Here is a 24,525-nt window from a genome sequence, read left to right on the forward strand (position 1 = left end):
CAGAGTGGAGAGCACGAGCAAAGGCGGAGAAGCTTGTGCTGCGAATTCCTTGCCGGGCAGGATCCCTGTCTCACTGATGTTTAGAGATCAATATATGTCAAGTGACTGGAAGTGTGGTTTTTGTTCTGGGACTAGTAGGTAGAACAGAAAGAGTTGGGATGGAGTGAGCAACCCATGGAGAAATAGAGGCTCGGGTCAGCTGATACAGGGCGTTGTATACCAAGCTAAGGAGCACAAGATTTGAAACATAATACCAAATGCTGTGGAGCCATGGGAGGGCCATGGGAGCTCTGACTGTGTTCTCTCGAGGTTACTGGGGGGTGTAGAAGAGGGCTGGAGAGGGCTGAGGCGGGCTTAGGGCAGACTTTCTGTACAAGGATGAAAATGAGTCCAGAGCTCAGTGCGGTCATGGATACAGCTTTGCCACCCTTTGTTTGCTAATGGCCTTTGTGGATTCCTGCCTGAGTCAAGAATTGATTTGAGAAGACCCTGGCTTGATTTCTCTTTTTCTGTGGCTATACCTGTCTGCCTGTGGATGATTCCGCTGGACCCGGAAGTTCTGGGTCTGGCTTATCACTGGCAGGGGTAGGGTCTGCAGCTGCCCCACTTTATGTCAGCATAGGATGGCCAAACCTCAGTGAGAACAGCAGTGTCGTCATCTTGGGCTTTGAACAGACACAACTTGCATGACCGGTGCACACTCCTTGATGTTTGTCCTTTGCCTTGACCTTCCTCTTGATCCCTCCTTAAAGGGACAGTTGAATCCACTTGCTCAGCTTGCTCTGTGCAGATTAGAAGTGGGCTGGGGGAGGATGGACAGCTGCAGATTGAAATCCTTTCTGAGTCATCTGAACAGTAGGGACAGAAGAGATACAAGTGGAAGTTGGTGTGAAGTCGGTACGTTTTCCTTTTCAAGTCAGTCATGGGCCAAAGAAAGAAGAGGCCTTGCCAAGTGGCTTGGCTTTACTGTCAGGAAGTTTCAAAAACCGGCTACCTATTAAATCACCTGTTTCTTGGCCGTCATTTTGACTGACGCTGAATGCTGTTGGTCTGATTACATCCAGCCTTGGGAGTTATGTTCCTCTGTTGACTGATGCCAGCTCTGGAGGAATCTTAAATTCTCTGTCCTGCGTCGACACGGGAAGTGCTTGAGTTGCAGAGGTAAGAATGGGCTGAGTGTCTGCCCTCAGCTACAGTGATAGAAATCACGAGCGACTGTTTATTGATCCCTGCCTGAGAGACAGACTTTAGACTTTCTAGGCATAAAACTCAATTCCTCCTTACAAAAGCTCCATCTTATAGAAGACACTGAGGCACAGAGATTTTAAATTACCCACCCAAGGTCTCCCCAGCCAGTAAGCAAGAGTGCAGGGCTGTCTGCCTTACAGATTCAGAGACTTTAATCCCTGGGTCTCCCCTGCAGAGCTGAGTTTCAAAGGAAGCACTGCTCCTGTGCTGCCGGGGCTCCTGGGCCGGTACATCTGTTTGGACTTTAGTCTGAGGGCTGGTGAAGGAGAGTAGTTACCACTTTAGTGTTTGTTAGGACAGCATCATGCTGGGTTCTGAACAAAATAGAACAGATCCTACTCTTTAGGGGCCTAGTTGAAGATATCCGTACCAATGACCATTGATGAAGTTGGTCCCCAGAGCCAGGCCTGGTGTTCTGTGGATGTAGACTTGATCGAGGCAGCCGAGCACAGTGAGGCACGTGGGCCGTGAAGCTGGACCGGCTCCGTTGCAGTTCAAGCTCTGCGTTTCCTCCCTGGGAAACTGTGGGCAGGCACAGAACTTCAGTTTTCTCCTATTTAAAATGAGAAAAGCCTGAGGATGGACAGCAGCTTAGAAACGGTGAGGGTTACCTGAGTTGCTGTGTATAGAACACCTGGGCCAGCCTCCGGACTGTGAGCAGCCTCTAAACCTCAGATGCAGGGCCCGTCATAGTTCCTGACACTGATGGGACAGTGAGGCTCTGGAGGGTAACTGGGCAGGAGGCGGTAAGGCCTGGTTTGATGACTCCCCACACTCTACGCTGCTGGCAAGACATCACAGCTGAAGGGGAGTGGAGCAGGGGACCAGGGGAGGGGCTGCTGAGGGTTGGGAGCAGCAGGGGTAGGGGGTTAGGGCGGTGGTCTCAGGGGCCAACTCTAGGTCAAGGGGGAAACTGAGCTGTGAGAACAGGGCTCCCCCCGACCTGTTTGCCCAGAGCATATGTGTTGTGAAGTGTTCTGTGCAGTAGGGTTTGGATTAAATGTTCTGTTTGGAAAAAAAATATATATATATATATCCTTTGAAAAAGGTTGAAAGTGACAGGATTAGGCCAAACCAGGCAAATGGGCAGAGGAGGGACTGGTCTTGTCCAGACTGGTTAGGCTACTCGACCCCTCCCACCGCCACCCATTGACAGGTGGGGGGGTGAGGGGAGGAGGGGGGCAAGACAGCCAGCCTTAGGGAAGCATTGTGATAGGACACGTTCATCCAGGGAGCCTGGTGGGATGGTTGTGAGAAAGAGACCCTGGAGACGGGAAGACTAGTTTGCAGCCTGCATAGGGCAGGGATGGGTGTGTGTGAGAGCCTTTGGAACACTGACTAGCTAAAACTTGGTGATTGGACATCAGGGGTGGGGGGACCCACATGTCTGAGCTGACCTGGAAGCCTGGAAGTCAGGGCCAGGAGCTGAAGTCACTGATAGAAACGGAGGCTGGGAGGAAAGTCTGGTTGAAGAGTGAGAGGGGTGGAGATCTAGGAATGCTGGAATGCTGGTGTGTGTGGAGGTTTAGCAGGTTTGGGAGGAGTCCCTTTAGGGGACGGACTGGGTCAGCAAAGCCAAGCCAGCGACCTAGGGGGCGGGGTGCGAGTGCTGGGCTCTGCAGCCTGCTGCGTGCTGATAGAGCCTCCCAGCCAGCGGAGTGGCTTAATTTCCTGAAGTCATCTGCCACTCCGGGTGCCTCCCACCATTTGGCACAGTGAATGGGCTTATTATTCTTGAGTCTTCTCACTTGACGGCCCTGCCTCTGGGCAAAGGGGGGTCAGATGGAGTTTTTCAGTGGATTGAGGAGCATTCAGTTGTTATGTAAATATTTATGTAAAGGTGACAGTTTCCTTCATGAAGCAATTTCCCTGTGAGAGATTATACATTCCCCCTATGTATGCTTATGTTTGAGGACTCTTGTCTAGATTGGTTTGGAGTTTGTTTGGAGCCACACCCTTTGCTTCCGTCCAGGATCAGCTCTTTCAGAGTCCTCTGGTTCCAGACCTAGCTGGCTGCCTGGCACAGTTGACAGGCAGCATTTCCTAACAATAAGTCGTGAGGGAGTGGGAATTAATACTACCTGGCGCCAGACCTGCTGCTTGGTGGTCTTGTTTAATTCTCATTTAATCCTTACAACCCCATGATGTTGATAGTATTAGCCCCATTTTGCAAATGAGAAACAGAATGAGAAAGGCTGAATAATGTGCCCATGGTGATATAGCTAGTCAAAGGTCAGGATGGGATTGAAATCTAGGAGTTTTTGTCTCCAAAGCCTCTTCACGTAGCCTTTTTTGTTTGTTTGTTTCTTTTGAGACGGATCTCACTCTGTCACCCAGGCTGGGGTGCAGTGGCAAGATCTCGGCTCACTGCAAGCTCCGCCTCCCGGGTTCACGCCATTCTTCTGCCTCAGCCTCCCGAGTAGCTGGGACTACAGGCGCGCGCCCACCACGCCCAGCTAATTTTTTTGTATTTTTAGTACATAAATATGGGGTTTCACCATGTTAGCCAGGATGGTCTTGATCTCCTGATCTCATGGTCCACCCGCCTTGGCCTCCCAAAGTGCTGGGATTACAGGCAAGAGCCACTGCGCCTGGCCCCTCTTCACATAGTCTTAACTATTTATCCCTGGTGGGTGGGAGGAATCTCCAACCCCAACCCAGCCCCAACCCCAGCAATTCCTTAGAAAGGATGAAAGCCAGCTGGGGGCAGTGGCACAGGCCTGGACTCTCAGCTACTTGGGAGGTGAGGTGGATTGCTTGAGCCCAAGAGTTTGAGGCTATGAAGTGAGCTACTGTTGCGTCCCTGCACTCTAGCCAGGGCAACAGAGTGACAGAGCGAGTCTTTCATCTCTTAAAAGAAAAAGAAAGAAATCTAAAAACGCAAAAAAATGAAAACTAAAAACGCCTCACTGTCCATGGTTTACATTGTAACTTTTCCCCTTGTGGGGAAGCTCAGTTCAGTGCTGCTTTGTCAGGTGAGAAGAACTTGATGATTTGATTTTTTTTTTTTTTTTAACCTCCTGTGGGAAGTCAGGAAACAAAACAGTCTGGTACTTGGATGCACAGCTGGAATCATTCCGGGAAAAGAAAACCAGATCAGGCCCACAAATATTTCCTCATTCACCAGCACGATTAGGAAGGTTTCTAAGGCAACAGCAGGTGTTTCTGACATACGGGGTAAGATGGGGCCAGTTCCTTTTTAACACGTGCAGGTTGGACTTTGCAGGTTGCCCTGGTAATAGCTTCTTCTGGTACCATAGGTGGATGTGGGGAATTTGTAAGAAACCAAGGGACGTTACAGCTCTTCTTGCAGTGTGATTTCGGGCTAGAGGTCACTGGCAAGTAAGTGTTGTCTGGTAAGGCGAGGGGAGTGGTGGGAGCCGTGCTTCAGCTCCCAGGTGCTGGAACCGGTGGAGGCTGGAATCCTCCTGCCCAGTCTCAGCAGCCATTTCACTTGACACAAGATTGCAGCCCAGGGGTTGCAGGAGTAACCCCAGGAGGTGGAATAATTTATATTTGTTCAGTGCTCAGGAGTTTGCAAAGCTCTTTTTGGGCTGTTCACTTATCTGAGCCACACAGCAACCCCTAAGATGGGATTATCATCATGGTGCCCCATTAAGGAAACCGAGGTTAAAGGACTCGATTAAGGTCACACAGTTAAAGAGCCGTGGAGCCAAAGCACAAACTCAAGGCATCTATTTTCAAATTCCGTGTCTGCACAGGACAGAATTCTGTGCAGACACAGAATTTGGGGAGAGAGTTGGCATGAACCACTTAGAGGCAAGGGGCGAGGGGCAGTGCAAGTTGTCTTTAGGGCTGGCATGCCACACTCTCATCTCAGTGCCCTCACTGTCTAGAAAATGCTGCATTTTGCAGTCCAGCTTTTTTTTTTTTTGAAGGTTATGCTTGGAAAGGATCTCTGATCAGTGGAAACGATTTGTTTTTGAGCTGATTAGCTCATTGAGCAAAACCATCAGTGCATGACTTTTTTTTTCCCTGATAAAAACAGATCTGGAAGGCTGCCCCAAGTTTGAACCCTCCCCAGAGTCCCCCTTCCACCCCGGTCCGCTAGGAAGTTCTGTGGCCTCCCTTGCTGGGGACATGGCGCTGCCTTTGGCGTAAATCCACCAGCCCTGTGCTATCTTTTACCGGATCGTGTACCCTGTGCTCAAGACCTGTGGGATCGATTTAGTCAAGATATAAAGTAATGGAAAGAAGTTGAGACCAGAGGTCAAAGCAACAGGTGCCAGATGGCCGGTCTGGCTGCACCCAGAAATGCTGCTTCCTTGGTTCTGATAGCAAAGCTCCAGCGAGTTCAGCCTGTGCCCCCACCCCAACCTCCTTTCAGTGCATTGTGGCAAACGGTGGGGCTCCAGGATTCTTGTGGGATGTCTTTGTCGCCTCTCCCCTCTGCCCCACCCCCTTTTCTGTGATCTGTACCCTTGCACTTATCTCCCATAGAGAATATGGCATCAATTCAGGTCACACACCTGAATTGTGGGTTTTGATGGCCCACCCAGTTTCTCACAGCTTTGAGTTGAAATTTAAAAATGAGAAGATGTACCTAGATGTAGATTTCTGGCTTCCCTTTGGAGAGCTGATGGGTCTGGGAAAGCTGGCAAGGCTGCAGGAGGGGCCTAGAATCACCAGGGCTGCTTTCCAGCCAGACACACTCCCTGCCTGATGCTTGGCCTCCTACTACCGGCCTGGCCTTTGTAGGCCACTGGGGTTGGGACCTCTGGTGGGGGTGAAAATTGCAGAGAGACAACTTTAAAAAGCAAAAGGAAAAAACAAAAGCAAGTGTTCTTCCTTCTCAGGGGCTGGTAGTGAGGAACCAGGGGCACTGTTCCTCTTCTCTGTGCAAGGAACGCAGACTGGCTCATGCATAGCTTTCTCACCTTGTTCCCTCCCAGCCAGATCACTTTCGAGTTGATGATATCGCCCCAGAAAAGGTGTTTTCTGCTGTACCTGTGAACCTGTGCAGCCACCTGCCCCGCAGCCCTCCCTCCTCCTCCCCTCCCAGCCCCTTGGATCTGCAGTGGCTCCCGCCTGGGCTGTGCTGCTCCTGGCATGGCACGCGCAGGCCCCTGTGGCCAAGCTTTCCAGGACCACAGAGCGGCCCATCTCTCCTCCTCACTCCATTGGTCTCTGCCTCTGTTACGCCGCTCTCATCTGTATTCATGATGAATTATTGTGAGTATTTTTGACTTTTTAAAATGAAACTGAGTTACTTGAGAGTTAGGATCAGCTCTTACCTGTGAATGCCGTGTCTGGCTCATAGTAAGAACCCCCCAAATATTTGCTCACATCCTGCTGCCCCCATTTATCCTTCCTCCCTTGATGGGGGTCTCAGAATTCTTGGCAAATGCAATTGCTTCTTAAGTATTGATTCAGTAAGGGAGTGGAGAAATGCGAGCAGGTGGGCGTGAGGGGAAGAATGCCCCATTCTCTGTCCCCACATCTTTGCTAACTTGTTCTCTCCTTCCTGTCTCCATCACTTTTTGGGCAAACGTTATTGTGAGCTATCTGACAGCCAGTCTGCTGGGCTTGGGTTGATGAAGATGAGTGAGACATTCTCCTTGTCTTCAAGGGGTCGATTTATTCTCATCCTCAGCAACTCCCCATTCCTGCGCAGCAAACCCCGGGGGTCACTAGAGCAGAGCTGCATCCTTCCGGGCATCCTGGCAGTGGGAGGGGCTCTGGGCCAGGGCCCTGATACTGAGGGGCTCAGATAGTTGGACTCGTCACACCCTCCAGAAGCAAAAGCCCATAGACTCTGGGTCCCCAAAGGACGTCTCAGGAACCCCCCAGTTCTCTACTTTGAGACATCCGCGGTGGCCGAGGTCACTCCGAGAAGTGTCACTTTGGACTTGTCCCTTGCGTTGGGTGATGGAGTCAGACGCCACCAGCAGTGGATGGCCAAGCTTCAAGGGCACCTTCTTAGCAGCTCTGTGGGCTGTGGGCACAAGAGTTTCCTGTTCTCCCTTCTCCGTGTTAGGGACCCAGGGAAGTGCTTGCTGCTTCCAGCCTCGCTGGTGGCTCTGAGGAGCAGGTGATGGCTGTGGCATTGGTGAGAGAAAGGGTCCTGTAATTTCCAGGGGTGGGTGATGCTGTGGTAAACCCCACAAGGTGGCACTTGCCTGCCCAGCCTGAGATGCTGTATGAGGGCGGTGAGGTGGGCCCCCCCCAACCTGGAGGCAGGGACAGGGAGGGATGGGATAATCGGCTTGCTTGCGTGGGCTCCTAATCTGGATCTCGGGCCTTATGGCTAAACACCTTATCCTCACTGCAGCCCTCTGATGGGCCGAGCAGGTGGGGCAAAGATGTTGGTGAAATGAAAACACCCGCACAGGGGAGCAGTATCCTTCCTGCTTCTTTCTGGGATGCATTTTATCTCTGAAATAGGAGGCACTTAAGCTCATACTGGCTTTACATACTGGAGAGGTTATGTAAATTAACGGGAGAGTTTACAGAGGGCTTTAATCTCTTTATTTATTGTTTGAATTAAAGACCAGTGTGATAGTACAGAGGGCTTTGATTTCAGAAGAAAAGAGCCATGTAAGGGTTTGTTTGCCCATTTTACAGATAAGGAAAATTGAGTCCCCAAATGAACATCTGGCCTCCAGCTATTTGGCAAAGTTGGGAGTAGGGTGCTGAGCACTCCTCATTTGGGACATGTTTGTCTGGCACATGCCAGCGTGCCTTCTGAAATGGGAGCCCCATGAGCAGAGGAGGTAGCAGCTTGGTGGAGGCCCCTGGTCCCCTCCCCAGACTCAGCCTCTGTGTAGGGGGGACTCCTGGCCTGTTAGAAGCCTGACATCGTGGCAGGCACCGTTTTCACATGTATCTTCCCTGCGGAGCTGGCCAGAGCTTGGGCACGCATCTCATGAGCTGTGGCTGCGATGTTCCGCCTCTTGGTCTTGACCACATGTGACGCTGCCTCCCTCTGTGATGTGCGTTGTCACGTCACTGCAAATCTGAAGCCTAAATCCCGGCATGAAGACCCCTGTCTTGTGCACCTGGGTGTCACCTGTCCCACCGTGCCCACACAGAGCCAAGCCTTAGGAAGTGCTCTTGGGGTCCTGGTGGGAACTCACTCTGTAGAAACAGCACTGCCTGTGTTCTCCTTCTGCCTCTGCCGTGACTGGGTGACAAGGCCCTTCCTCCCCCGGGGTCTTTGCTTTTCCTCTGTCAGATGGGGTTGCCTCCCCCTGAGTTCCCTCAGAGTGTTGGGGAAAGGGGAAAATAAGATAATAGATGCCAAAATAGTCAGACCCAGGTAGCCTAGTTAAAATGTAAACTTCATTAAAAATTAAGAATCGGCCGGGCGCAGTGGCTCACACCTGTAACCCCAGCACTTTGGGAGGCTGAGGCAGGTGGATCACTTGAGGTCAGGAGTTCGAGACCAGCCTGACCAACATGGAGAAACCCTGTCTCTACTAAAAATACAAAATTAGCTGGGCGTGGTGTTGCATGCCTGTAATCCCAGCTACTGGGGAGGCTGAGGCCGGAGAATCACTTGAACCCGGGAAGCGGAGGTTGCCGTGAGCCAAGATTGTGCCATTGCACTCCAGCCTGGGCAACGAGAGCGAAACTCCATCTCAAAAAAAAAAGAGTTGGCTGGGCGCGGTGGCTCACACCTGTAATCCCAGCACTTTGGGAGTCTGAGGCAGGTGGATCACTTGAGGTCAGGAGTTCAAGATCAGCCTGGCCAACATGGTGAAACCCCCATCTCTACTAAAAATACAAAAATCAGCCAGGCTGGTGTCAGGCACCTGTAATCCTCGAGAGGCTGAGGCAGGAGAATTGCTTGAACCCGGGAGGTAGGTAGAGGTTACAGTCAGCTGAGATTGTGCCACTGCACTCCAGCCTGGGCGACAGAACAAGACTCTGTCTAAAAAAAAAAATAAAAATAAATAAATAAATAAATATTAAGAATCCTGGAGATTCTACAGTTCTAGGTCTGGAGGAGGACTTAGGACTCAGGGACTCCGTGAGGCACATGTTGAGAATCCCTGGACCAGTAAAGGCATTGTCATTCCAAACTGCATGACCTTGGGCAAGTAACGTCACCTCTCTCAGCCTCCCTTGTGAGGTTGGGGTGATATTGATGCCCACTGTGTAAGATGGTTGCCAGGGTCCTCATAGCAGCAAATGCTTAGTGGTGCTTACTATGTTCCGCACGCTGCTCTGTTTTACAGATTGAGAAACTGAGGCACAAAGGGGTTAGATGACACAGTAAGTGGCAGAGATGGGTTCATACCGAGGCAGTCCGGCCCCAGAGTCTTATCTCTTAACCTCTAGACTAGTGGCTCTCAAAGTGTGTTTCAGGGGGATTCCTGGAGGTTTCCAGAGATCCTTTCAGACCATCCATGAGGTTAGAGTGGTTTTCATAATCATTCTGAGACATTATTTTCTGTCTTCACTCTCTTTTCTTGCATGAGTATACAGTGCAGTTTTCAGAGGCTGCATGACCCATGATCGTGTCGTCGTTCTGGCAGCTAATGGAAGGTAGTGTTTGTGTATTCTTGTATTTTAAAAATTTCTTGGCTGGGTGTGGTAGCTCACACCTGCTGTCCCAGCACTTTGGGAGGTCAAGGCAGGAGGATTACTTGAGTACAGGAGTTTGAGACCAGCCTGGATCAAATAGTGAGACCCCATCTTTACAAAAAATTTAAAAAAATTAGCTGGGTGGGACTACATGCCTGTAGTCCCGGTTACTCAGGAGGCTGAGGTGGGAGGATTGCTTGAGTCTGGGAGATTAAGGCTGAAGTGAGCTGAGATCATGCCATTGCACTGTAGCCTGAGGATAGAGCGAGACCCTGTTTGAAAAAATTTTTTCTTCTACTTTTAATTTCTAACATGGTGAATACTGATAGCTATAATCCACATAAACAAAACTCTTTGGTGTCCTCCTTAACATTGAGAGTGAAAAGGGGTCCTGAGGCCAAAAAGTTTGCGATGTGTTGTTGGAGGCTGTGTTACCTTATTAAATGTGATACTTGTCAAACATCTGGTGGCACCTCCCGTGGTAAGCAGCTGGAGGGGAGTTGGTGCCTGTCCCAGGGAATCTTGGCTCTTCTCGGGGTCTCCCCACGCGTGGAGACCTCCGTGTATGAGACTGAGTCCTGAACCTGCTGGGCGCTTTCACAGATGGCGGTGCTGACTGTGCTGTTTGTGTGTGGTCAGCTAGCTGCCCGAGACAGAGCTTCTGTCTTCCACCTGGCTGCACCTGCAGTGCTCAGCCCTGACTGCAGGAGTGAGCAGATGCTCAGTGGCGGGCCTCCTCTTGGGTGGAGCCAATATGGGTGCAGCTGCTGTGGCCCTGCAAGTTCTGTTCCAGGCCAGGCCTGGCACCGAGCCAGCACTTTGCCTGTGCTATCCCATTGAACCTCGCATCTGCCCTGTGAGGGAGGGGCTGTTGTGAGTCTCATTTTACAGGTGAAGAATTCAAGGCTCAGGGAGGTTCCACCTGTGCGAGGGGCAGGGCCTGGACTCGAACTGTCTCTGGCTGGCTGGAGCCTGCACCCCGATGTGTTTCGGTATCTTCACAATGTTGCTCCTGCTTGTGGCCAACTCATTTGGGTTTAGATTTGGGGTGTGCTGCCAGTGTTCCTCCCAGAGTTCTGCTCCAGCCCAAGCCATCTGCAGGCTGTTCTTCCCCTGCTCCAGCTCTAGCTTTTACTTATTTTTTTTTTCTTTTCTTTTCTTTCTTTTTTTTTTTTTTTTTTGAGACCGAGTCTTGCTCGGTTGCCCAGGCTGGAGTGCAGTGGCATGATCTCCGCTCACTGTAACCTCCGCTTCCCGGGTTCAAGTGATTCTGGTGCCTCGGCCCCTGGAGTAACTGGGATTACAAGCGCATGCCACCACGCCGGGCTAATTTTGTATTTTTAGTAGAGACAGAGTTTCACCATGTTGGCCAGGCTGGTCGCGAACTCCTGACCTCAGGTGATCTGTCTACCTCGGCCTCCCAAAGTGCTGGGATTACAGGCATAAGCCACTGCGCCTGGCCCAGCTTTTACTTATTTTCATTATTTTATTTCGTTTTACAATTTTTACAATCAGATGCTATATTGCCTAGGCTGGTCTTGACCTCCTGGCCGCAAATGAGCCTTCTACCTTGGTCTCCCAAAGTGTTGGGATTACAGGTGTGAGCCACCGTGTCCGACCTGGCTCTGGGGCTTTTAGACCAAGGGTTTTGGAGCAGTGAGATGAGGTGTGGACAGAATGCAGGTTTGAATTTTGGCTCTGCCGTTTGCTGGCTGTGACTCTAACCTTTCTGATACCCTGCCTGCATATGACATGGCTGCTGCTGCCTCTCCTTGTAAGGGGAGAACAGCTCAGGGAAAACTGACGTTGCCTGAACTCAGAAACCAGGGGTCTCCACCGTGATAGGACTGGCATGGAGCTGTCATCTTCTCAAAATCTGGCCCTGGACCAACTGTGTCAGTCTCTCCAGGAGGGATTCCGGATTTCTGGGCCCTGCCCTGACCTACTAATGCAGAGCTCTGTGGGAGGGGCTGGCCACCTGTATCGTCAGTGAGCTTTGCTGGAATTCAGGTGCACACTGAAGTTTGGCAATCCCTGCTTAGAGGTTGGGGGCCACTTTTAACCCTCAAGACATAACAAATACTGGTCATGTCCCTATATGAATAGCTCTTTATCAGTGGCCATATGATTTGTTGTTTAAACCAGGGCACCCTTGAGCGGGTGGGGGGGGGGGTCCCCTGAGGAGTGCACTGGGACTTCCTGGTACATGGGAACATGTGGTCGTTTCTCAGTCCTCCTCTTACCTTTCTGCTGGCCCTAGGAGATGCCGTTCGCTTCCTACTGCAAATGGGGAAACCGAGACCTGGAGAAGGGTGCATCTGACCACACAGCTGTAACCTTGGTCCTTGATTCTAGAATGCCTTCTCAGCTGGGTTGTCAGCCTTGGCTCACCCTAGCTGAGTGCTGCTGCAAGTGGGCTGTGGAGGACCCTAGATTTCTGTGGTGCTGGAATCTTTTGAAAACTAACATAATCTTTGTGATGAGAAAAACCAACATTAAAGCTATGGAGCCGGACATGGTGGCACACACCTGTAATCCCAGCACCTTGGGAGGCCAAGGCAGGAGAATCATTTGAGCCTAGTAGTTTGAGACCAGCCTGGGCAAAATAGTGAGACCCTGTCTCTACAAAAAATTTAAAAATTAGCTGGAGGTGGTAACGCACACCTATAGTGCCAGCTATCGGGAGGTTGAGGTGGGAGGATCATTTGAGCCCAGGAGATGAAGGCTGCAGGGAGCCCTGTTTGCACCATTGCTTTCCAGTCTGGGCAACAGAGCGAGACCATGTCTCAAAAAAAAAAAAAAAAAAAAAAAAAAAAAAAGCTATGGAATGCACCTCTGGAAAAGATACAAACCAGATGAAAATGGAGGACCCTGTCAACAGAAAGGAAGCAGGTGCCGGGTGTATTTGTGCTTCCTCTCTTCAGTCCCTGGGGTTCCCTCCTGGGCCTGGCTGTGACCCATCTACCACACAGACTATCGATGGCCCTCTAGGCAGAGTGACAGGGAGAGGGCCGCTGACACCAGCTCTCCGTCAAAGCAGATGTCCTCTTTGGGTTGGTCAATTTCTTTCCTTCCTGATTGCCTGCGAGGCCAACTGGCTGATTTTTGTTTTCCTGCTCCTATGAGGATGCGCATATGACAGTCCATTTTGGTGGCACATGGAGAGGGCTGCAGTTAAGGGGAATTCTGGAGGGAAACCTAAGGTTTCTGGAGCACTAAATATAACAAGCAGTGACATAGTTGAACCAGTGATGTCAAAGCCAGCAAAGCCCCCATGTGTGGAGCTTGGTGTATTTCTGGTTCAGACAGAAATAGACACCTGCCAGAGGGCATGATGGCATCAGTGCTTGCGGGCAGCCTTGGGCCAAACTTAGTCTCCATCCCTGCTGCCTGGCCCTCTCCTCCTGCCTTTTCCTCTCTGCTCCTTGGGGAGCTCCATATAGCACCCGAGGATTGTGGTTTTGCTTCTGGCTGCAAATACTTTCACATATCCTGTTGCTCATGAGAGGGTGGAGGGAGCAGCTCCTTGGTCTCCCTGGGGAGGGGGTGGGCTGAGCTGCAGGAATGTGCTCTCAGAGATCTCTGCCCCTCCTCGAGCCTCCCGGTGGAGTGGTATTACCACAGGAAACCTCCAGTTTGTTTTTGATAAATCACATGTACAGGCTCGGGGGTCCCTTCGTCTTGGGCTGCCCGTTCGTTACTTTGGTGTCACTGTGTTCACAGGGAAGGATGGAGACGCTGAAGGATAAGACCCTGCAGGAGCTGGAGGAGTTGCAGAATGACTCGGAGGCGATTGACCAGCTGGCCCTGGAGTCCCCTGAGGTAGAGGGAGGCTGGTATGGGACCCAACAAGGCCAGCAGAAGAGGCTTGTTAAGAGGTGCTTTTTAAGGATGCTGGCTTATTGGAAGTTTTGGCCAAATTCATCTCCCTTTTCTGTGAACTTCATCCTGGTTTGGACTCAGAGGAATCCCTGAAGCTTCAGACCAGTTCCTGGGAGTTCTTGGTAGTGCTGGGGAGTCCACTGCCTCCTGGTGCCTTTCCAGGACCCAGATGCCCCGGGAGTCCCCACACTGTTGTTCCAGCCCAAATCTGGAGGCAGCTACTCAAAGCACTGGTATGGTTTTGTACCCAATTTTCCCCAAGAGCTTTGTGCGATCCCGTATCTCCAGGTGACTCTAAGGCTTCTAGGAGCCATTCTTGGGCGGAGATCTAGCTCGTCTCCCATTTGATCCTGTTTCTCCTCATAACTGGCCCCTAATCCTCTCGCTCTTAATCACAGAGTCCTTGTGGAAAGAAACAGAATCCTGCCTCTGCAGAGATTTACACTTAATAAAGGACGTTCCCTGCCGCTAGCATCTCCTGTGACCCTGGGATGTCCCCTGTGAGGTGGGAGAGGTCAGGCCACACAGCCAGAAATACCCACGGTCACCCATTGAGTGGCTGCAGCTCATCCGTTGTTCTGGAAGCTCCCGCTTCCTGTCCCTAATGTGAGGGAGAGACACGAACGCAAGTAATGCCACCTCCTTTGATTTGCATTTGGAGTACATGTTTACTTGCACGGATGAGCAGGTATGGTGTGTCTCTTCTGTGAACTTGTATTTTTGAGAAAAATAATGATGCTCCCCATCCAGTGTCTCCGTGCTTCCATGCCATGGGGGGCGCCAGGCTGGTGAGTCCCCTGCTCCTGTTCTGGCTTGTGCTCTTGCCGCCTGCTGCCTGCTCTACTGCCTAAGTGAGGAATCTTTACTGGGGTTGGAGGTGACTGAACATTGGTTTGAAAAGACCTCCTGGTGGGCAGATTGTGAGGAGAGGTGGACACTATGGGCCACATCCTACCACCCTAGGGCTTTTTCAGTCCTCAGCAAGGATGTGGAGCAAAGCTTGCTTGTCAAAGCCCCAGGGCCGACTCAAATGGCTTGTGAGGCTGTGAGCTCTGCCACGGCGTTGCTCCTGCCCGGCCTGGTGCTGGGCACAGTGCAGCTCTGCCTGCGTTCCTTTGTCACATATTAAGCACTGTGAGCATGGTGCCATGGGAAGCCCAAGGCCTGCTTCTAGAGTGTGCAGAGCTGAGCAGGCTGACAGAATCGTGAGAAAGCAGAGAATCACGGAAAATGTGAGCAGAAGTGACCTCTTGGGCAGAAGGCATTTGAATTTTGTGGTGTGCAGCCACACCTGTCCCATCGATCTGAACTCTCTGAGGGAAAAAAACACTCATGGATCAGGTGGAAATGAAGCAGGACAAGCCACTTAGACTTCAGACCATTGGCAGACTTTTTTATCGTGGGCTGTAAGACAGTCATCGAGTCACGGTGGGATTGTGAGAAGAGACAGGAGCTCTCTCTCAGTTTGGGACATGGACATGGCTTGGAGAGAAGGGAGTTGGCAGGGGCTCTCTCCATGTAGAAGAGTGTGCAGGGAGGGGTGTGTGGAGGGGAGCTGCTTTGGGTTGGGGGCCAGATATAGAAAGGAAACCCCGTAACTTATTAAGGAAAGGTAGTCAAAATGGTTTTATCTCCCACTTTGCAACTTTTTTTATTTTTTATTTTTTTCGGCAGGGTCTTACTTTGTCGCCCAGGCTGGAGTGCAATGGCGCCATCATGGCTCACTGCAGCCTCTACCTTCTGAACTCAAACAATCCTCCCACCCCAGCTTGCTGAGTAGCTGGGACTGCAGGCGCACACCACCACACCTGGCTAATTTTTAAATTTTACATAGCAACTTTTGAGAACTATTAGATACTTCTTGTTGAGTTTTGCTGTAGATTCAAAGAAAATTGATAATTATCTATAAAGATTAGTAGCGACTCCTTCCTTTTCGAGCTATATATCTGTATGAGTATAGATTCTTTCTGCTTATTCCATCAAAGGTAATATACTAGGGCAGATTGAAATCAGAAGCAGCAAAACATGAGAAAACATCTTTTATTTACCTATTTTTAGTCTTACTGACCTCTTTTCAGTGACTGGGAGGACTTCACACTGAATCCCTAATATGCATAGATATGCAGTTTTCTAAGTCAATGCATATTTTGCATATTTATGGGGAAGATGAGAGTCTTTGTTGCATGCATAGATTGTGTGATGATCAGGCCGGGCACGGTGGCTCACGCCTGTAATCCCAGCACTTTGGGAGGCCGAGGTGGGTGGATGACCTGAGGTCAGGAGTTTGAGAGCAGCCTAGCCAACATGGTGAAACCCCATCTCTACTAAAAATACAAAAATTAGCCAGGCGTGGTGGCACATGCCTGTAGTCCCAGCTACAAGGGAGGCTGAGGCAGGAGAATCGCTTGAACCCAGGAGGCAGAGGTTGCAGTGAGCCGAGATCGCGCCATTGCACTCCAGCCTGGGCAACAGAGCAAAACTCTGTCTCAAAAAAAAAAAAAAAAAAAAGAATGTGTAATTAAGGTCAGGGCATTTAGGGTCTCCATCACCTTGAGTATTTGTTGTTTCTGTGTGTTGGGAACATTTTATGCTTCTTGCTACTTTGAAATATACAATACATTGTTGCTGACCATAGTCACCCTACTCAGTCAGCTGTTGAACATTAGAACTTACTTCTTCTGTCTACCTGTATGTTTCTACCCATTGACCCACTTCATGGAGAAAGATGTGAGAAGGCTATGGGGACAGGACGCAGAAATAAGTAGGGCAAGATTTAGGGGAAAATGATACAGCGTCGATTTGTTGGTTTAGACGCAGGGAAAAGGCAGTGGACGTATAGGAAGGCCAGAGGATCCATGGGGCCCTGCAAGGGATGGGTGAGCAGGAGGGCTTTAGGCCTTTCACTCTGGGTCAGCCATGTAAGTAAAGTTTCCATGGCTAATACAAATTAGATTGAGAGTCACGTATGGTGGTTTGTGCCTGTAGTCCCAGCTGTTGGAAGGATGGGATGGGAGGATTGTTTGAGGCCAGCCTGGGCAACGTAGGGAAACCCCATCTCTACAGAAAATAAAAGAACTTAGCCAAGTGTGGTGGTGCGTGCCTGTAGTCCCAGCTACTGGAAAGGCTGAGGCAGGAAGATTGCTCGAGCTCAGGAGTTTGAGGCTGCAATGACCTGTGGTCATGCCATTGCACTCATTCTGGACGACAGAATGAGACCATGTCTGTAGAAGGCAGCAGCGTGGGCTCTAGGCTGGACAGACCCTGGGCCCTACATCCCTGAACCCTGGCAGCCTCGTCTGGAGGGCTCAGGGAGGGCAGGGAGCTGTGGCATCCCTCTTTCCAATCTGGAGCACAAAGAAGAGGCTATGGGCCTGCCCCAGAGTGCAGGGCCTCGGCCCCTGTAGCTGGGACAGCAGAAGGGGTAGGCTTTCCCCGAAGCCGCCTCTTCCAGAATGCCCACGGGCTTCCTATGTCTCGTGGGGCATGAGCCAGTCTGGCTTGGTCTGTCACATGCTGACCATGGTGGAGAAGCTGCACAGAGAAGCTGCACAGTGAGGGCCTGACTTAGAGTCAGTCTTGCTGAGCTGTTCCCTGTGCCCTGTGGCGGGTGCCGAGGCGTCTCTTCTGGTGCCCCATGGTGCTGTCAGTGTACCATCACCGCTGGCTCAGCATGCAGGTCTGACTCCTCAGCCCTCCTCTTAGGAAGAGGACTCCTTGGCGGATGCATGGGGCCTCACATCACAACAGCTGGGAAGGGTGCCTTGGCTTCTGCCTCACTGGCTGGCAGCGACGAAGAGCCTGGCAGAGGGGTAAAGTGCCACTTGGCTTGGGGAAGTGTTTGCAGCAGGGAACATCCAGGCTGGCCCCTCTGGCTCATCTGTGCAGCTTCTCTGCAGGACACAGGTGCGGCCTAGGAGGCAGGTCCAGGTCTCTCCTAAGTCAGTGGCATGGTCTGGTCCAGGGACCTGGCTCTCTCAACCCTCACAATAACTTTATTTGGGGAATCATTATATGTCTTGCCTGTGCATCTGGCCAGGGCCACCTGAGCCCACCATGGTAGGTCTCTTGACTCTGAAGCTTGGGGATAAGTAATTGGGACTTTTGATCCCTTCCCTCCTAGAAAGCCTCTGATTTTTCTCATGTAAATTGGTCCACCCCCTCCTTGGGGCTCTGCACATTCCATCGTGGATATCAATCACGTGGCCTTGGGCGAGCTCTTCACCTTCAGCGCCAGGTTCCCATGCGTCTCCACCTCATGGGCTGTGGGTTAAGGATTAAGTGAGGTGCAGAGTACTTCATTCAGGGTTTGAACCTGGCTTTGTCTGACTAGTTGAGGGCTGAGTATTGCCCCAAGGATGAGCCTCTCCGCCCCAAGGGGAGCGATGTGCCCCCGAGGCCCCGACCCAGGCTGCCAGGAGGTTAAGGGTGATGGACATTTTCATTAGGTTCTGTTGTCCTGCCCTTTTAGGTCCAGGACCTGCAGCTGGAACGGGAGATGGCACTGGCCACCAACCGGAGCCTGGCGGAGCGGAACTTGGAGTTCCAGGGTCCCCTGGAGATCAGCCGCTCAAACCTCTCGGATAAATACCAGGAGCTCCGGAAGCTCGTGGAGCGGTGCCAGGAGCAGAAGGCAAAGCTGGGTAGGGTGGCTCCTCTGTGAACTCAGGGTCCCCATTCAGGGTTGGACGGAGGCCCACCGTGTTCCCAGCCCTGTGCTAAGTGCTGTATGTACATTTTTTCACAACAGCCGTAGAAGGGTGGGTACTGTTGTTACTCCATTTTATAGGTAAGCAAAATGAGGCTCAGAGAGATTCAAGAACTTGACTAAGGTCACCCAGCTTAGACATAGGTGGAGTTGGGATTTGAATCGAGACAGCCTGCATCCTTTGCTGCTGCCGTTACCCCTGGCAGCTCAGGCTCTGTGCTTTACTGAGCTGCTCCTGAGCTGCTCTGGGCTCTCTGTGTCCCAGGACCTGTCACACCTTTGAAGGTGGGAGGGTGGTCCTTGTCTTGATGGTGAGAGAGCTTGACGCTCAGGTTAGGTAACTCCCCTGGCTGGCAGGCAGAACTGGGTCAGTTGGGCTCTGAAGCCCGAGTCGTTTCCCATCCCAGGATGGTGTAGGGGAGGCTTGGCCAAGGTCTAGGCTGGGTTCATTTGGGCCCTTCTCTGCTCAGGAAGGTAGTCTAAGGAACTGGACCAAAAGAGCTCATCAAGCCCACCCGAAAGGACCCTTTGGTGGACCCTGGGGTGGTGGCTGGGCCTGGATGCACACAGAGGGCATGCAAAGTGCCTTTAACACCGAATCAGGAAGCACTTTTCAAATGTCAGTCGTTCTGCCCTCCCTTCCAGAGAAATTTTCTTCAGCATTGCAGCCGGGGACCTTGTTAGACCTTCTGCAGGTGGAAGGCATGAAGATTGAAGAAGAGTCCGAGGTGAGAGGGCGAGGCGACACCCCTCTTCCCTGGACGGGGTGTCAGTCCCTGCAGCAAGGGCCCTTGGAAGGAGGAGCAGATGTCTGCAAAGCATGGAACAAGGGAGCTTTCGTAGATGGCAGAGGTGAAGGACATCTTTAGTCCTGGGGAGGCCTTTTGGGTATAAATAACAGGAACCCAGTCCCACTAGCTGAAGCAGAATGGGTGGCAGTGGACAAGGGCAGCTCGCAGCCCCGAATGGTAGGGGAGCACAGCAGGAGGCCTCCAGGGGCTGAGGCCAGCTCCCTACTCCACTCTCCCTGCTTCCCTCTGGCCATCTCTTCAGCCTCTGTGGGCAAACTGGTGCTGTCCACTCTGTGTCTGGGTGGAAGAAGCTTCTAGGCCCTCCCAGTCCCTGGGCTAGTGCTCATCCAGGTGTTCAGCGCATATATGCAGTGGCCACTGTGGGCCTGGCATGATGCCAGGGTGCCAGGACAGGTGACCACGACAGAGACAGTCCTCGCCCTCAAGGGACTGACATTCTAGTGAGGGAGACAGTGCATGTACCATGTATCAGCTGTGAGAAGGGGCATATGGCCAGGGAAGAGGAGCGGGTGCCCGAGGCGGTGTGAGGTGGGAGGGCTGCAGCTGAACTCAGACCCTGGAGAAAAACAAGAGACTCATCCCAGCTGCCCCTGTTGTCACTGGACCTTATGTTTTCCAGGCAATGGCTGAGAAGTTCCTGGAGGGCGAGGTGCCCCTGGAAACGTTCCTGGAGAATTTTTCCTCCATGAGGATGCTGTCCCATCTGCGCCGGGTTCGTGTGGAAAAGCTCCAGGAAGTGGTGAGGAAGCCCAGGGCTTCCCAGGAGCTGGCCGGCGATGCCCCTCCACCCCGCCCACCACCCCCGGTGCGCCCAGTGCCCCAGGGAACACCCCCTGTGGTTGAAGAGCAGCCGCAGCCACCATCAGCCATGCCTCCCTACCCTTTGCCCTACAGCCCGTCCCCCAGCCTGCCTGTGGGCTCCACTGCCCATGGAGCCCTGCCACCAGCCCCTTTCCCGGTGGTGTCCCAGCCCTCCTTCTACAGCGGGCCTCTGGGCCCCACTTACCCGGCAGCCCAGCCTGGACCCAGGGGTGCTGCTGGTTACTCCTGGTCCCCACAGAGGAGCACGCCACCCCGGCCGGGCTATCCTGGGACCCCAACTGGTGCCTCTGGGCCTGGGTACCCCTTGGCGGGAGGCAGGGCCCTCAGTCCTGGTTATCCTCAACAGTCCCCCTACCCCGCAACAGGAGGGAAACCTCCCTACCCAATACAGCCTCAGCTCCCCAGCTTCCCAGGCCAGCCCCAGCCCTCAGTGCCCCTGCAGCCCCCTTATCCCCCCGGGCCCGCCCCTCCCTATGGGTTCCCACCACCCCCGGGGCCTGCCTGGCCTGGGTATTAGACACACTCCTGGCCCTCGGCCCCTCCCTAGACCCACCCACGCTCAACCTTTGGCCCAGCCATCGCCAAGATTCGAGGATCAACTGGAGGTGGCGTTGGTGCTCCCTGTGGACTTGCGTCGGCACCCAGAGGCCTTGGAGGGACAAGGCACTGGGCGGTGTGACTGGTCATTGGCACTTGCTGGCTTCTGGCCGGAGGTCCTCTTGGAAGCCCCTCCTTTCAGTGCCTGGCTGCAGCGGTGCTAGCCAGGCTGGAGTCCAGCACCCCTCGCCGGTGTCTGTGTGAGTGAGCGCATGTGCGCATTTATGAGCATCTACTTGCGGCTGCACTCAGGGCCATTTGAACCCAGTGCAGAGTTATCTCGATGAGGAGGCCCTGGGTCTCCAGCCCACTCCGTCTCCCCTGGGGTTTGGCGTATTTGACATGGAGCCCCATGCCAAGGGATGCAGCTGTTGGTGTCTGTCCAGTCCATTCAAGGCTAGCCTGCCAATGCACTGTGGCAGTGGTTGGATTGGAGGGAGAGAACAGAGTTGGGAAAAACAACAGATTTGAGTCCTATAAAGCCATAATTTAACTCCAGTAGCTGATGTCAGACAAGCTTGTCCTATGTCCTATTTGAGTGGCAGCAGCGCCAGCCCGGCAAGAAGGCTGGGGGTTGTGAAGGTTGTCCCCAGACCTTGCTTGCACTGGTTGGAGAACCCAGGGGGCTGCCTTGGGCCCTCTGGCCAGAGGGAAGCAGGCAGCTCTAGCCCAGGAGATTGTGGTCACATTGGGGCTCGTTTAGGACTGGAGGGCCAGGTCACCTCCCCAGCCACCCTTGTCTCCTCTGGGGCCCCCCACTTTAGGGCGACTTTACCCGAGGCCCACGCATCCATCCACTCCTTTAGTGCCTTGAATCTCATTCACAAGCAGCCCCTCCCTTCCCCTCCCCTTCTCCTCACTCCGTTGATGTAATCCTCCCACCGCCAGTGTCCATCCTAAGACAGGCATCAAAAGAGGCCCTAACCTAACTTCCCAAATGGTGCTTTTGAAAAAACACCATCACTACATTAGGGGCAATGTTTTCGCACCTCCCTGTCTTCAGAATGTAAAGGGCGGGGATTATGTCTCTGTTTAATATGCAGCCCCCTGCACTGTGGGGTTTGGGGCATGTTCAGTAATAAGAATGAATACAATAGACAAAGGGGGTGTGATGAGTGTTAACTTGGTTGTTCAGAGGTAAACCAGGTCTCAGGGAAGAGCCTGGAGCTGCTATTGCTTAGGAAGTTGTACGTGCCTTGAAATGTCCACTACCTGAGGACGCAGCATCTGGTGGGCCCGGGGCTGCTGGGGCCAAGGAGGGACCTTGACCTTCTGGTGCCTGCCCCTCCCCGGCCTACGTGCCATCCGCGTGACGCTAGGTCAGCGCTGCCAGTTCTTTACCAAATGTGCTTGCTTCTCTTAAGTTATTTATAAAGAGAAATCACTAATGGACTCTACTGGTTTGAGTGCTTCTGAGCTGGATGACCGACCGCCTGTATGTTTGTGTAATTAATTGCCATAATAAACTTTGATGAGTCACATGTGGTGTGTTGTTGGTGGGTTTGAGTGCAGACGTGGTTGCACGTGGGTGCCTTGAAATCTTCTGCAGCCTTCAGATCGTGCTCTCTGGAGGGGCCTCTGTGATTCACGTCCCAAAGCGCCATCCGTCTGGATGTCAGCCCTCCCCTGCCCGCTCGCTCCAGGGCTGGCCCTGGGAGTATTTACCTCCCCTCTCCCGCTCTTCCGCTTTCTTTCTTAGCCGTTTTCCTATTGGAGCCTGCGTTTGCCTGGTCCTGGTCCTGGACTGAGAGCAATGGCATGCAAGGCCACAGGATGCCACGAGGGGGCGTCTGGTCCTCAGCCTGCTCGGGAGGTGCCGTGTTCCTGCCACCTGCCGGGCTGGCGGGATGTCGGCGTGTGGGCCTGTCTGTGAGCCATCTAATTCTAACCTGGGCTCAGAGGGACAGCAGGCCGCTAAACTGGCGGCGGCACCAACAGTCTTCTAGGCCTTGGCCCAGCCTGCCTCCCTCCCCAGCGTCGCCCTGAGCTCTGCTGCTGAGCTGCCTATCCCGAGGCCGGGGAGGGCGTCTTCAGCTCAGCAGGAAGGGCAGCTTGGAGGGAGTCTGAAGACCAGGTTTCTATCAGTCCCTCATGTCAGCCCTCCGCCTCTTCTTCCCTGCAAGATGACTGGGCGGCCGCCTGCGGAGGATGCCTAGAGATGCCCTGAGTCGCTATGGCTGCAGGCTGTGCTGTGCTTTCAGGCGCATTATGTCCTGGAGTCCTCGCAACAGCCCTTTCATTCCCAGTTTAAATGAGAGGAAACCACAGGGCAGGTGGTTCGGTGAGCAGGTTGCACAGCCTTAGGAGAAGGTGGGACTTCGACTGGGTCGGTTGGATTTCAGAGGCTGCAGGGGCTCCTCCCCGCTGCCTTGGTGGTGCCAGAAGTGCCTCCCGAGGACAGAGCTCAGAGTCGCTGGGCTCTGGTCAAATGTTTACTGCCCTTCACCCCCAGCTGAACTCTGGCTTTGCCTTGCAGGTGTCCAAGGCTGAGGACACAGGACATCAGGGACAGCTGAAAGCAATTTGGCTTTGTAGGAAGAGGCTGCAAATCTCCCTCTAGGCGCATAGTCAGGTCACCTGCCTTGGGTTGGTGCCAGAGTGGTGGCAGGGGGCACGGAGGGGCTGACTTTCTAAGAAAGGACCGTCATGAGCTGCCTCAGCTGGTCAGCCTGCGTGTCCCACCCTGTGCTCTTTGCTTCCCCCTCTCTCGGGCCACTTCACTTCAGAGGGCAGCACACACAGGCGCTCCTCATGCCTCCCTCCCTGTATCCCTGGGAGTTCCCTGGCTGCTTTTCACCAGACTACAGTGGGCCTTCCGCTGCAGGGGGACAGACCCTGAGCATCAAATTTAGAGTCTCGAGATTCCTAGCTTAGGACACTTTGCTCTGCTGGATGTGGTGAGGCCATATAAATGTCATGTCCTTACAGCTCTCTGTACCGCTCTGTACTCCCAGATCCCTGGGTGCATGATAACTTTTTTTTTTTTTTTTTTTTGAGACAGAATCTCACTCATCTGGCTCCCAGGCTGGAGTGTATTGGCGCCATCTCGGCTCACTGCAACCTCTGCCTCCCAGGTTCAAGTGATTCTCCTGCCTTAGCCTCTTGAGTAGCTGGGATTACAGGTGTGTGCCACCATGCCTGGCTAATTATTTGTATATATGTGGTTTTTTTTTTGGGGGGGGAAAAAAAAGCCTGTTGCCCAGGCTGGAGTGCAATGGCAAGATCATGGCTCACTGCAGCCTTAAACTCCTGGCTTCAAGTGATCCTCCTGCACCAGCCTCATGAATAACGTACTATAGGCATGTGCCACCATGCTCAGCTAATTAAAAAACTCTTTTTTTTTTGGTAGAGATGGGGTCTCATTTTGTTGCCCAGGCTGGTCTGGAACTCCTGGCTTCAAGCAATCCTTCCACCTTGGCCTCCCAAAGTGCTGGGATTACAGGCATGAGCCAGCATGCCTGGGCACATGACAGTGTGAAAGCTAGACTTGTTGTTTGGTCCTTGATATCCTTGACCTAATATGCTAGAATCAGGGGTTGCATGCCCAAACACCCATTGGCCAGGTCACATGATTTGCCCAGGAACATAATTTACTTTATGGAATGGGCAGGGTTTGAGGGACACACAGGTGAGTGGAAGGGGTGGCCCTGCTCTAGCAGGTTGCTGGGATGCAGGAACAGGGAGGTTGTCCAGGTCACGGCAGCGCGTCCTCTACCAAGGGACGTGGACACTAGCCCCCTGAGCACTGGCTGGGGGAGCAATGGGTTGCCTTCACCAGCCAAGGCAGGAACTTGACAATGGCACCTTGAAGACTAAAATGCTTCTATTCCATCGCATCACCAAACATCTTTTTGAAATGCATCACCCAAGTCAGCCACCCCTTGAAAAACAGTTTTCTAAAGACTCGTG

At 52.7% G+C, this 24,525-nt stretch overlaps 1 protein-coding gene across 4 annotated transcripts in view; it reads left to right on the forward strand.

The window, feature by feature from the left end:
* VPS37C (VPS37C subunit of ESCRT-I) overlaps positions 1-22,097 on the forward strand; it is a 30,924-nt gene extending 8,827 nt beyond the window's left edge. The window contains exons 2-6 of one of the 4 annotated variants that reach the window (XM_063670879.1): positions 6,162-6,441; positions 13,522-13,620; positions 18,149-18,320; positions 19,031-19,113; positions 19,817-22,097. In XM_063670879.1, coding sequence (XP_063526949.1) covers positions 13,528-13,620; positions 18,149-18,320; positions 19,031-19,113; positions 19,817-20,536 — 1,068 coding nt within the window. In that variant the 5' untranslated portion in view covers positions 6,162-6,441; positions 13,522-13,527 and the 3' untranslated portion in view covers positions 20,537-22,097. Of the gene's footprint in view, positions 1-1,092; positions 1,162-6,161; positions 6,442-13,521; positions 13,677-18,148; positions 18,321-19,030; positions 19,114-19,816 lie in introns of those variants that run through there. The other 3 variants (XM_054439773.2, XM_054439772.2, XM_054439777.2) reach the window with 3 other exon arrangements.
* The last annotated feature ends 2,428 nt before the right edge of the window (positions 22,098-24,525 follow it).

The sequence above is a fragment of the Pongo pygmaeus genome, chromosome 9 (genome assembly GCF_028885625.2).
Source record: "Pongo pygmaeus isolate AG05252 chromosome 9, NHGRI_mPonPyg2-v2.0_pri, whole genome shotgun sequence".
Classification (NCBI taxonomy): Eukaryota; Metazoa; Chordata; class Mammalia; order Primates; family Hominidae; genus Pongo; species Pongo pygmaeus.